The sequence below is a fragment of the Eutrigla gurnardus genome (assembly GCF_963514095.1).
Source record: "Eutrigla gurnardus genome assembly, chromosome: 8".
Lineage (NCBI taxonomy): Eukaryota > Metazoa > Chordata > Actinopteri > Perciformes > Triglidae > Eutrigla > Eutrigla gurnardus.
Genome location: NC_139922.1, coordinates 20,778,345 through 20,791,863, shown reverse-complemented (window position 1 = coordinate 20,791,863; position 13,519 = coordinate 20,778,345). Strand labels below are relative to the sequence as shown.

Sequence of the window (13,519 nt, the reverse complement as noted above, 5' to 3'; positions counted from 1 at the left end):
CTGATTAATTAGCCGTCCAATGAGCAGCGGGTTGACTCAGAATGTCATATGTGAGACAGCATGTACAATCATCTGTGTCAGTGTTTGACGAGGTGACGCTTTCAGCCATCCGCTCTCTGCTCTACCAAGCTGGCTCCTTATGTTGGTCTACGGCAAAGGGATTCATAATCCGATAGTCCTTACTGTTTAGATACAGATTCGTACAACCAACTGCTTGTTCTATTCAGGGGGCAACCTCTGGTTCTGCAAAGTGAAGCCAACCCAGGAGTGCCTTAAACTTGCATTCTCTCTGCTGCCCATCAGGGGGAGACTCTGGGTTGCAAAAAGAACTCAGATGCATGGAAGTCTATGAAAATGTTTTTCTTCTTCTCACTTTATCATCTCAGTAAACATTGTAAACTCGAGTTTATGGCCTCAATCTCTAGATTACAATTTTCTTCAATACAGCATGATGTTCATTCAGTAAATGATGGTCCATTTAGAGTCAAATAGACCACAAAGCAGGGTGTGCCAAAGTTATTATTGGCTGAAATTGGTTGGTGATGTAAGCATGAGCCATATTTGTTTTACAGGAAGAAAATTATATTGGATTTTGATATAGAAATTCAAAGAACGTTATTTTTTTGTATCGTATTTTGGCATATATTAAAAAGAAATGTTTCATTTCATCTCGACTTAAACGTGTTAGACAAACTTGCAGTTCCAAAAAAACAAGTGACATGCTGAAGCGTTTGATGGCCCCGGTCTCCCGCTGCTAGTAAACCAGCCTCCGTCTCGATGGCCTGTCCATGACTCTCCACAGGAGCGACCAGCTGAATGTAGGAGACTACATCAAGTCAGTGAATGGCATCAACCTGTCGAAGCTTCGCCACGATGAGATCATCAGCCTGCTGAAGAACATTGGGGAGCGAGTTGTGCTGGAGGTGGAGTACGAGCTGCCTTCATTCGGTAGGTGAATTCTGCAAGTTTAGACGTTTAGAGACACAAAAACAAATGCTTTTTATTTTCACATGCACGCATTAAGTCTATTAGTTAAGCCTGCAGACCATAAAAATGGCCAGGATTATGATTACAAGATGTCTTTAGTAAAAATCCTTTAAATGTCCAAGTTATATAAATTAAATTTTCACAAGCTACAAATCTTCCAAACATTTGGACACTAACTAACTGGCTACTTCTTAATCTGGTCGTTACCGGCGTCTTTCAAGTCCAACTCAAGTCTTGCATCTCAAGTTGCTAATCGGACTGTAAACAATGAGCAGAGTGCAGAAAAGGAAGTCTTGGCGTGGAGATCCACATGAACTCCAGGAACATAGCCCCTTGCCCCCCACAGGCTTATCAGACGTTGGACCGATCCTGGCCGGGTTCAGAGCTTGTACCAGTTTGTAAGGCGTCATCTTCTTATAGAGCATCTTTGGTGTAACCTAGACTCTGATCTAAAAATTGTGAACCAAATTTAACCTCCACATTTAGTCTGCTAAAACAACAGATTGGGTTTCCTTGATCAAGGCCAGTGTCCTCAGAGTTGGTCCCCAAGCGCTGCCCTGTGGCCGCTCGCTGCTCTTGAATCATCAGAATGCATCAAATACCTAGAATGAATTTCCCCACTGAGATTAATTGAACCTCTTTTCACAATGCTTTTTTCAGTCTCATGATTCACTGCTTAAAATACTCCGAGGACACCATAAGCCAAGTGTTTCCACATTGCTAATACTTCCATTTTTACGTGTATAGGTGTGGAGGATCGTGGTAATAATTTTCTGAATGTTCTTTCCTGTCGACTTTTAGTCCAGAACCCGTCAGGAGTCTTAACCAAAACCATAGAGGTGTGTTTACACAAGGAGGGAAACAGCTTTGGATTTGTCATGAGAGGTAAGCAGACGAGGTGTTTCTGTGTAAATCCTTCCTGGAAAAATAATGAGCTTTTCTGGCGCTGATTTATGCTGCTTGTGTTCTTTTTGTTTAGGAGGCTTCCACGAGGACTGGCGCAGGTCTCGTCCTCTGGTGGTTACGTACGTCCGGCCCGGAGGTCCCGCTGACAGGTGAGGGCATGGATACGTGAGTTAGTGTGTGTGTGTGTGTGTGTGTGTGTGTGTGTGTGTGTGTGTGTGTGTGTGTGTGTGTGTGTGTGTGTGTGTGTGTTCATATACAAGTGTAGCTTTTTATGTGGCTTGCATGTCTTGATCATGCATGAATGAGCCTATTCAAATGATTGTATGTGTGTGTGCATGCGTGTTTCTCTCTCTCTCTATATATATATATATATATATATATATATATGCAGATGTATGGAGTCATGGATTTGTGTTTTGCTAATTGCATTTTTTGTCTGCAGTGAAAGTATTTATCTATTAGTCATACGGATATTAATAATTATGCATTAAAATCTGCAGTTTATCTTTGTGCACATTATTTCTGTCGCATCAGTCTACGCTCAGGCTGGTGCATGAAATTGTGGCTGTGACACATATATGTTATCTTCAAAGCAGAAAGGGCACTGCTCATCCCGAGGCTAATGCAACATTGCACTTTTCCCCACAAAAAAACGAGAGCACCCAAACACTGGAGCAAACATAATTCACCATCAAAGACTTTACGGCCGCTTATCGCGGTTATCCTTCGTCTCACCTGGGAGGGAACGCTCACGTGGAACGGTTTAATGATTGACTGTGACTGGTGCTTAACCGCTTGTATGAGCATCTCGCTCTGGTCGCCTGTGCTTTTTATTTATTTTTCTAATCTCCTTCTCCTCCCGTGTTCCTCCAGAGAGGGCACTTTGAAGGCCGGAGACCGAGTGTTGAGCGTCGACGGGATGCCTTTGAACAGAGAGAAGCACGCTGACGCTTTGACCATGCTGATGCAGAGCGGACAGGAAGCCCTGTTCCTGATTGAGTATGACGTCTCTGTCATGGGTGAGCGCACACACACACAAGGGAATATGCGGAGGCTCGGTAGGGCAGCGTTGCTCTGAGGGTAAATAACGTCGCCGCTTGGCAGCGTGGATGTGAGTGAGTGTCGGTGCTGGAGACGCCACCAGGGGAGTCACACTAGCCCAAGAGCACACTGTAATAGGGAAAGGGTGGATGGGTGATATTCAATGTTTTATTATAATGTGTGTGGATCTCTCCCCACGCCTGAACCAGTCTCAGTATTACATAAAGAAATATAACTTTTCAGAGCCAGAAGAATTCTGAAAATCAATTATATTGCGACTAACGGAAATGTGTTTACCTACCCGGTCTCACTGGTAACTAATCAAATACTCCCCCCCCCTGATACTGGGCTTTCAACCAACTCCAATGTAAACCTGCATCATTATTACGCAGTCAGGGCACCTGCCTAGTATTAAGAGCGAGATAGTCCACACAGAGGTATGAACACTAACGGGTGGGCGGGTCGTCCACTCGTGTCGTGTGTAAACCAAAAATTATAGTCGCTAGTCACTCGGTCGTCACCAAGACAGGTTTGTTTTGTTGTTGCAATTTTGACTGATTTGATTCGAATGCTGTGAAAAGAAATAACCACCGACACAAGCATCCTCACCACTGTGTCAAAAAGACGTAAAAGATGCCACCGGAGACGGGAACTCATTCCAGATTCTAACCTCCATTTGGACACAGTGACTAATTCTCCATAAGATCACAATCTCTGCTACTTTGCGAAATAGGGCAGGTCACCAAGGAGGTTTGACACATCTCTGTGTATGTGGGAGGTTGGCATCCAGACCTCCTGCCTCCAGACTGAACCAGTCAGAAGCAATTCTCAATACTGAAGCACAACATTGCATTTGTCCTGCAAAAAAAAAACGTTAAATATCTAAGAATCTGTGGACAGAGGCCAATACATTTGTATTACGAAAAGCATTTACATAGTGTTAACAGCTTACTGGTGGAGTTTACACCTCTGGGATGTGACAGTCACCGTGACAACACCAATTGGTTTGTGACTGTTGTTTTGAAGCCGTTTTGAAGCATTTTGAAGCATTTTGGCCATCGTTTATGACACCATAAACTCATGTTTACAATGTTTACAAATGCAATAAATACATAATGTCTATGGATGAAACCAAGACATCTCTTCTGCGTATCTTCTATCTTTTCCTTTCAATAAGCTGAGTAATCGTAAAAGAACATGTTTGTGTGGCATTACGAAACGATCAATGAAAATATGAGACATTTATGTTTGAAAGGTTACGAAGATTGGGTGCAATATTAATATCATGTGTTCTTAGCTTTAGATGCACCCAGTGATCTTGTAGGCCTGCCTCACACCTGTGTGTATTATCTGTTTCAGAGGCAGTACAGCATGCCTCGGGCCCTCTGCTGGTGGAGATAGTGAAAGGCCCCGCTGCCAGCCTGGGGATCAGCCTCACCACCGCAATATACAGGAGCAAGCAAGTTATCATTATAGACAAGATAAAGGCAGCCAGTGTAGTGGAAAGGTGAAACCAATCTCTCACAGTACATCGCCGCACAGACACTTTCCTATTCAACCACAAATGCTTTCCTTACGCAATCTGTCTCGCTCTCTCAGATGTGGAGCGCTGCACGCAGGTGACATCATTCTGTCGATAGACGGGACCGGCGCAGAGCACTGCTCTCTGATGGAGGCCACGCAGCTGCTCGCCAGCACCTCCGATGTTGTGAAACTGGAGATTCTCCCGGCCAGTCAGAGCAGACTTCCCGTCAGGCCGCAAGACACAGGTATGGAGCTGACGCAAGACACTTCAAATAGCCTATTCTTGTACCAACTCAGTCAGAAAACCCAAAATATTAAGTTTACAATTATAAATATGATGAGCTGATAGAGTACACTTCTGAAAATCAGTCGTTTCCAACCTTTCAAATTAAAAAAACAACTGTCTGATTGGGGCTCCATGACATTTTTATCATATATACGAGTTATTTAAGGTCAAGATGAATTGAAAACTGCCCTTTTAACCCAATTAGACAACGGTCCAGCTGTAGCTCGGGTTCCTGTCCACATGACACATATCATTGTTTTTTATGCAGAACAGGAACCTTCTGCTCAGTAACTTCATTGTTTTATTCTAATCAGTCAAATCAGTGGCAGTACATTTGGTTCCAATTATGATCACTTCTTGGCAAAATCTTCAATCGTTATTATTTATTTTGACTTTGATGAAACAAACTAAGCTAGCTAACGGCTTAATGTTACATTTAAGTAAATTGTACCAACTCGATCTTAACAAAGCTAGCTAGCTTCTAGCAAGCAATTCACTGTGCAGGGTTTCTAATAATAGCTTACACAATTTAAATATTGACCGCTTGACGACATGAATAAAGCTTATCTTGGTTATCTGCTGTCATTTGTGTGTCTTAACGAGGAAGTAAGTACATGGATGTACAGTTTATCAGCTGACAAGTGAGATAATACTTAGCGTTAGCTAGCTTGCGCAGCCCACTTAACAAAGTACAGTAGGATGGGGACTTTTACTTGGAAGGGAGTATTTTTTACATCGTTCTGTAAAGGATCCTTGTACTTCTTACACCAGTGTGTGATGTGAAGAGCCTGGCTGCCTCCAAGCTGCCTTCTCACGTGTACTGTGAATTGACCTGTGTGTGTGTGTGTGTGTGTGTGTGTCAGGCCACAATCCCTGTGCCGTTGGATACACATTCGGTCGACCAACAAGCCACATGCACAAATAAACACTCTCTCTGTCAGGGATCATGTTCTACAGACTTATTTCTGGATCAGCAGCTGCAGGGGCTCCTTAACATGTGAGCATAGGAAGAATCATACACCCTGACAAAGGAAATAAGATGGTATGAGATGAGATTTAGTCCTCTTTCTCTTGCAGCCAATGAATCCTCTCTTCTGCATTTTTTTTTTTTTTACATTTATTTTTGTTCTTTGTTCAGATTTAGTCTAGTTTGCAGCGCTTCACTTTTATTTTCAGTACTTCCATCTATCTTTTATCCATATTTACTGATTAATGACTCTTGAATAAGGCGCCATGACGTAATGATGAAATATATATTTTCACAGCTTCTCCCCCCTTCCCGGGATAAGACATGATCATAAGATGCAATTTGTCTAATCTTCTCTGGGGATTTAATAAGACTGATATGGCGACTAAGAGATTAGGAGTTAATGTTTCTCTCCACCAGCGTCGTTTGAGAACACCATTTCTTGGAGAGCTTCCCTTCGGTGAGCTTAACATAAGCTCACAGGTTTGTCTGATCAAAACCGGTTCTCCAAAAAGGGCCCGCGGGTTCTCTCACTTGTATTTTGATAACATATGGTTGGATTTAACCAGGTTCCATGAATACGGAAAGCGTTCTAGGCGTCACTGCAGTCATCCATGTTTCCAGCAAATCCTCCATCCATGTGAGCAAGTTGTGAGAGATTAGACCCCTACGAATGAAGCAGCAAGGATTACTGTCACATGTGACGTTCTGTGACAATTTTAGCTGCGGGAATCTGTAAAATAAAGTTAATGATTGAGGTGTGTGTCATACGGGAGGTCAGTCGTTTCCCTTTTGAGTGATTCGTAGATACCGTTTGATGGAATGCAGATGTGTTAAACGGGATTTGAAGCATAAAACGCCTGTCAGAATTAACAATCTGTGCTTTTCACTTCATGGGGGGAAAAAATCAAACAACAATGCATGACTGTGAATCACACGGGATTAAATTAAAACACATTATAGCAAACTGTCTGCCTGGTCAGGTGCAGAAATCCCTCATCATCAGCAATCGAGCTTTCAGCTGTGGCCAATCAAGCTCCAGCGACCTGCCTTCTAGCAGCCAGTATCACTTCCTGGCCAACACAACAACACCATGCCCAGCGGCCAACTGACTCCGAATGGTTTTGCGCCTTCTGACTCTTTTGAAAATGAAATTATAAAAATGATCTCCAATATGCAGTTAGCTTTTTGGAGGCTTGCTAGAAAAAGTAAGATTTTTTGTAATTTTATTTTTCATTCAGCTCCATGTGTCTAACTGATTCTCGGATGCTCGTTAAAATACATTAAACCACAGGATTTAATCTAGTGTACCATGACGAAAACATTAAATATCAATTACTCAGCTCCGAATCATCCTCCAGGCACTGTGCGGCGTGGTACAAATTTAGACATGGGAATGAAAGCGTGATTTCATGGGTAGAATATAGAAAAGTGCTCCAACAGAGGAGCGGATCCGTTTGACTTAATGGAATGCGTTTGCCTCCGTATTGCTGCAGTAAAAGTGCAGAAGAGCAACCATCATCACTGGGACCAAAGCAGCAACTACTGCCATCCCCCACATGCCAGCCACGGCAAGACATGGAGCAGCCCAAGCCACCCACACAACCAGCAGGACCACTGCAAATGTAAGTTATCACTTGTGACAGCACTGCTGCTGGCGAGACACCATAGCAGGAGCCTTTTTCTTCAGCGCGTTTGTTCAATCTTTTTCCAAGACGTTTACAACACTGTTGCCACGGTTCCCCTCTCTGTTCGGTTGCATGTTCCTGTGAGCGTTTGCTGAGCTGTGGGTCTGACTAGAATGTGACTTTGGTTTTGAACTCCAGCCTTTTATTGATATGTGTGTCACCATGTCTCCTTGCAGCTCTGGTGAGCGGCGGCTTCTCCCCTTCCTCCACAGCCACCTCAGGCTTCAGCAGCCAGGGTAGCAACACGCTGCCTTGCCCCATCCCTCCCATCGCTCCCACAAGCCCCCGCAGCTCGACGGGCAAGAGGAGGAACAGGAAGAAGGACCACAAGAGCTCACGTATGGCAAGCAATCAGTCTCTCCCCTTTTTAGGATCCAAATTAACCTGTGTATTTGTTTATCCACCCTATTTAATTGTCTGTGAAGATTCTCAGTCAACCAGGTCATTGTGATCTTTGAAGCTTCATCGTACGCAATTGGACTTTCTTTAGATTTTTGAAGACAGTTGGATCAGAAGCGAAACGTAAAACCTTAAGCAAGTATGTAGGAAACGCAACAAAACTTAGTTAAACCAGTAAAAAACATCATGGTTTGGCTTCAAGTGAAGACAAACTCAAAAGTACTTGTTTTGGTAACAAAAGTACTTGGTTCTTCTCCCTACATGGACTTCTGCGCACTCATTTGAAACTAATTTCTGATATGTCAGTGATTAGTGTGAATCGGTGCTATGCTAGCATTGCAAACATTGTTCCCTGCTAAACATCAGCACGGTCAATATGTTAAGTACTGCTGTCCATCTTATATTGTATTGGCGTGGCGGTGCAAATCTCAGAATGCCGACAAAATAAACCTAAAAGCCATCTGCAGTGTGAGATACCAAGAGAGGTTAAGGGAGATCTTTGTTTTGTTTTGTAATTTAGATTAATTAAACCATTTCTTTCTTCTGTTAAAACACCTTCCCCTCCTGTTTCACTGCCTCAGTGTGTGAACAGGCTTCACAGATCACTGACGTAAACGTGACTGACGTAAACTCTGATAAATGACTCATTCCCTCTCCGTCCCCATGTCGTCTCTGTGGGTGAATGTCTCTTTTCCCTTTTTTTCCCCTCCCACAATCCCTTCCTTGCTCCATTTATCTGCCACTTCTCCACTAATATCTTTCTCTGATGTGTCCCCTACCTCCCCCCCCCCCCCCCCCCCCCCCCCCCTCCTGTCCCGTTAGTATCTCTGGCGTCCAGTTCGGTCGGCCCAGGGGGGCAGGTTTTTCATGTGGAAACGAGCGAGGTCTTCCTGAGGGGAGATCCGCTCACAGGTTTTGGGATCCAGCTGCAGGGGGGTGTCTTTGCCACAGAGACCCTGTCCTCTCCACCAGTCATCCGCTTTATTGAGCCCGACAGCCCAGCTGAGAGGTAACGCACTGAGACGCCTAACGAGTAAACATGTATAGGGAGTCACCTTGAACTATACGGCTGTATAGTTGGAAAAAGAGGCTCATTTTATTATTATTAATAATGATATTAATAATAATAAAATATTAAAATGCAAAGGGACTGCCCTCTACTGGTTGAAACCTGGCTATTGCAATTTAAGTTTGCTGTTGGCTGATCTGGAGTCCCCCCTCCTCCTTGCTAGTCTCCCTACTGCAAACTGTGGAGAGAGGAGCGCTAGAACAGACCCTTTACAGCACCCTTACCAAACTATAATCATAACTATCGTTACAGCATCATTCTCATGCTTTAAATAAGGACTATTCAAGGGTGATTTACCTTACACTTTCCTCTTGTAAGTCTATTGGAAAAATTAGACATCGCCGTGGTAGCGACCTGTCAATGATGAGGTAGCCCCGCCCTAAAGCGTACCCTGCTTTATGTTCTTTCTTACTCCTAAATGGACCATAATTTACAAGATGAACATTATGCTGTATTGAAGAAGACTTTATTAGCTAAGTACATCGCTGAGAACATCTGTTTAGTTTTTGGGCAGTTTCCTTAGTCTTGACTGTGTTTCTGACAAATTTGAAGGAGCAGTAGGTTTTCCCCAGTTGCAGATTTATTACAAGAGGCATTGATGCAGCCAGTGTGTTTTTCTTTAATGGCGAAAAGCCCCCTATATTGGTATGTAGTATTGATCCAGACTGCTTGTTGCAGTCTTAATTAACACACAGCTCTGATCAGGCCACTGTGCCGTATCTGCCCTTGTCTTGCGAGATTAATGATGGTGTCGGCGCCGGCGCTAGAAGGCCCCCGGTGTCCCCTGGGTCTTGTAACACGATTAGTCCAGCAGCAGTTGGACCAGAGTGAGCAGTACGGCATCAGTGTGTGATGTTGTTGGTGTCTCAGCCTCCACACAAGGTTAATGAGCAGTGGTGGCTAGTGAATTAATATCAGTTGACAGTCCGGTGTTTGCCCTTGCAATAAGGGGTCTGATTAAATGTGTGATATGTGTGAATTTTTTGTTGTTGTTTTTTTCGAGTGTCCAAGTTCGAGTAAGGTCGGTGTGTTTCTGTCATGCCTGGAAGCCATATCATTTTAAAGATGGCATTTTAAACATTCAGCCTATGTGACATGCGGTGTCGCGTAGGCTGAATGTGTCACTCGTCAGAATCCTTTCAGTGAAAGCAGAAATCTAAAGCCTTGCTGAGACTAGTCTCTGCGTATTTAAACAACCAGTAGGTTAACCAACAGAACTGTAATCATCAAAGTAAATCATGACGCAAACATTCGGCCTCTTGAACGTGAGGAGTTGATGTGTTGGTTGGTTTTGTTGTCATTTTTAATCTTCTTTTTTAGTCAGGTGTTCATAATAAACGGGCAACTGGAGTGTATGTATGTAATATGTTCTCATGAGACCTTGAATAAATAAATAGAAGACATTGCTTTGGCCTCTGAGGAATCGGTTGGTGGGGGAAAAAATCAAGATGCAGTATTAATCATTAATTTGAATAATCGTTAGTTGCAGCCCCAGTTGAAATGTGATTTTTATATATTTAACGAGATGAATTACATTACGTTACATTAACGTCCAAATACATTTTGATTTCTTTTTTATTATTTGTATGAAACAGTCTTTCACAGTAGCTTAATTTCCACTCTAAGGCTTTTTGTGTGTGTTTTCTGTGTGAAGGTGTGGGCTGCTGCAGGTTGGGGATAGACTGTTGTCCATTAACGGCATCCCGACCGAAGATGGCACTTTGGAGGAAGCCCATCAGCTGCTCAGAGACTCAGCTCTGGCCAATAAGGTCACAGTGGAGATTGAGTTTGATGTTGCAGGTATAATATCGTCAAGATAAATTCTTACGTGTGAATAATTGTTTGCTTTCCTACTAAAATTCATCTTTGCTTTTAAATTCCAATTCAAGAGTCGGTGGTTCCGAGCAGCGGCACCTTCCACGTCAAACTACCCAAGAGGAGAGGGGTGGAGCTGGGCATCACCATCAGTGGTGAGTTTGTTATGAGCGAGTGGTACAGCAGGGGGCAGCGTTGCTCAATATTCCACAGTCCTACATGCTGTAAATCTCCTTTTGAAACAATGTTCTGTGATCCATAAAACTCAGGCTTGCAAAATCATGAGGGCGCATACCTCATTACCTCTGAATAATACTGGCCTGTACCAGCATTCATCTCTTTGTGCCGGGAATAAGCAGAAAGCAGTGTATTATTAGTGCAATGAAAAGAAAAGGGAAGTTGTGTGATTTTTTTGTGTGAAGCTTTTATCCTCATCCTAAAATTTAAAAAAAATGTGTTTCTTAATTTTTACCAGCAAGTAAGAAACCTGGCAAACCCCTCATCATCTCTGACATCAGGAAAGGAAGCATAGCACACAGGTATGTCTTTTCATCACACGCAGCTCATAACATTTTTTCATATTTTTGCAAAATACAAAAAATGGCTTTTTGCTTTCAGGGCATATTAAGGAGACATTATCGTAACACATTCAGGGTGGAAAAGATTTTCTAGATTTACGTGTGGGATTATTTCATCAACAAAATAGTTTTGTGAACCCACTGAGTAATGGTTGCCTAATTGGATTGAGTGATCAAAACTGGATCAGTGGGGCAGAGCGGGCGACATTTCAGAAGGGCTCAGTGTTGATTAGGTTGAGGGTGAGGTTACGGTCACCCCCAAAGATCCCACTGAGACGCTGACGCTAATAGGATTCCCATTGCGAGTCAGTAGAGAGAAGCTCTGTCGATAGTTGTGATCCTCTCGCTCTTGTGTCCGGCAGAACGGGCACCCTGGAGCCCGGAGACCGGCTGCTGGCCATCGACAGCGTGCGTCTTGAGGACTGCACCATGGAGGACGCCATGCATGTCCTGCAGCAGGCCGAGGACATGGTCAAACTCCGAATCCAGAAAGACGAGGACAACATTGGTACACCAAAAAGACACAGTACACTTTTCTACACTACACTATTACACTATTCAAGGAAATATTGTACTTTTGAAAAAAAACACATCGGCTTATAAAATGCGCAACATTGTTTTGGCAACAAAAAAAGCAAACTCTATTCGAGTCTATATGGACTATTGTCTATAGTCACATCCCTTCTGGATACGAAACGCATCCCAACAAGGCATCGTAGCTTCAGAGAGACGCCGTCTAGAGGACTTTAGGATGTGTCCTCTTTATAGTTCAACAGTTTTACGACAAACTGCGACTTTCCTGACGTGCAAAATTGTCAAACATGTGTAATTCATGGCAAAAATGCAAAGAGGATAAAAAAAAGTTTCTTTTGCCATTGACTACCATACTACCGTGGACTCTCTATGAACTCTAAACAATTCCACCGGAGTGATTTTCCCCTTTTGAAATAAAATGGGAACAGAACGGACATTCCATTCAAATCAAGGTATGGGATGGTCATGTTTGCTGTTGCCGTTGTGTCCATTGAAGCAGGCTAACTCTAACTCTGGACACATTGTTAACTAGCCAGGGATCCGTCTCCAGAGTGCATACTGACACATGTTGTCGCCATAACAACCAACAAAAATACCTACTTTGTTTTTGTAGTAGACAAATGACCATGGAAAACATTTCAATGTCAGTTTTATTACTATTCTATTTCTGTGGATTTTCTTTTTAAGCTTCTGCAAAGGTTTCGTGCAAATACTGATTTGAGGCCAAAATGAGGACTCATTCGAGAAGATGAACTCTTTTTAAACTTTTTCTTTCTTCTTTCCAACTCTATTAATCATCACATGACCCGTTAGATTTTGTTCTCGTGACCCTTCGGAGGTGGCCTGACCCCTAGTTTGGGAACCACTGAACTAGGGACTAGTAACAATGATTGGATTCAGCAACTTGTTTTTCTTCTCTAAAATAATCGATTTGATTGTTCATATAAATGCTGGAAATAGTGTTTTGTCACACAGAAGTCCCAACATGTTCATAGATAAATAAGAAAATCAGCACATAGTGATATTCCAAAAGCTGCAACTGGTGAAATAACATAGTTTACTAGATGATGAGTATTTTTAAATTGGTACTTTTACTTGACAAAAAGATGTGAATACTTTTTCCACAACTATACATAATACAATATTAAAGTAAAATGAGAAATGAATGAGGTGATGCTATGTTTAATAATTGCTATTTGTCCATTTGCACAAACTTTTTTTAAACATTTTATTATGAAAAGTCTTGTATGTTCACATGGTTTATAGTGTCTGTATAGACTCTTATGATCGATATCTCCTGTTTTTTTTTTTTTATGTACCCGTGCACTGTAGATGAGTTGGAGATGTCTGGCTCTATAATCTACACAGTTGAGCTGAAGAGATATAACGGACCACTGGGCATCACCATCTCTGGCACAGAGGAGCCCTTTGACCCCATCGTCATTTCGGGCCTCACCAAGAAAGGCCTGGCAGAGAGGTGAGATCAGGGCAGGGGTTAGAGGTGAGACAAGGGCAGGGGTGAGATGAGGGGAGAGGTGAGACAAGGGCAGGGGGGGGATGAGGGGAGAGGTGAGACAAGGGCAGGGGGGGGATGAGGGGAGAGGTGAGACAAGGGCAGGGGGGAGGGATGAGGAATGGCAGGTCGGGTTAAAGATAGTTTTAGGGGAAGACGGGGATTCTTCTACTAGAATACAGCTGCCAAATCTGTAGTGGTCCACTTTGGAT

At 43.0% G+C, this 13,519-nt stretch overlaps 1 protein-coding gene across 5 annotated transcripts in view; it reads left to right on the top strand.

Moving 5' to 3' along the window:
* LOC311017726 (glutamate receptor-interacting protein 2-like) overlaps positions 1–13,519 on the top strand; it is a 31,829-nt gene that overhangs the window by 12,021 nt on the left and 6,289 nt on the right. For all 5 annotated transcript variants that reach the window (XM_084016277.1, XM_084016278.1, XM_084016279.1 and 2 more), the window contains exons 4-17: positions 803–948; positions 1,789–1,872; positions 1,967–2,042; positions 2,767–2,912; positions 4,294–4,441; positions 4,534–4,703; positions 7,208–7,336; positions 7,576–7,737; positions 8,621–8,807; positions 10,522–10,667; positions 10,757–10,837; positions 11,158–11,221; positions 11,623–11,768; positions 13,127–13,271. In XM_084016277.1, coding sequence (XP_083872403.1) covers positions 803–948; positions 1,789–1,872; positions 1,967–2,042; positions 2,767–2,912; positions 4,294–4,441; positions 4,534–4,703; positions 7,208–7,336; positions 7,576–7,737; positions 8,621–8,807; positions 10,522–10,667; positions 10,757–10,837; positions 11,158–11,221; positions 11,623–11,768; positions 13,127–13,271 — 1,830 coding nt within the window. The remainder of the gene's footprint in view (positions 1–802; positions 949–1,788; positions 1,873–1,966; positions 2,043–2,766; positions 2,913–4,293; positions 4,442–4,533; positions 4,704–7,207; positions 7,337–7,575; positions 7,738–8,620; positions 8,808–10,521; positions 10,668–10,756; positions 10,838–11,157; positions 11,222–11,622; positions 11,769–13,126; positions 13,272–13,519) is intronic.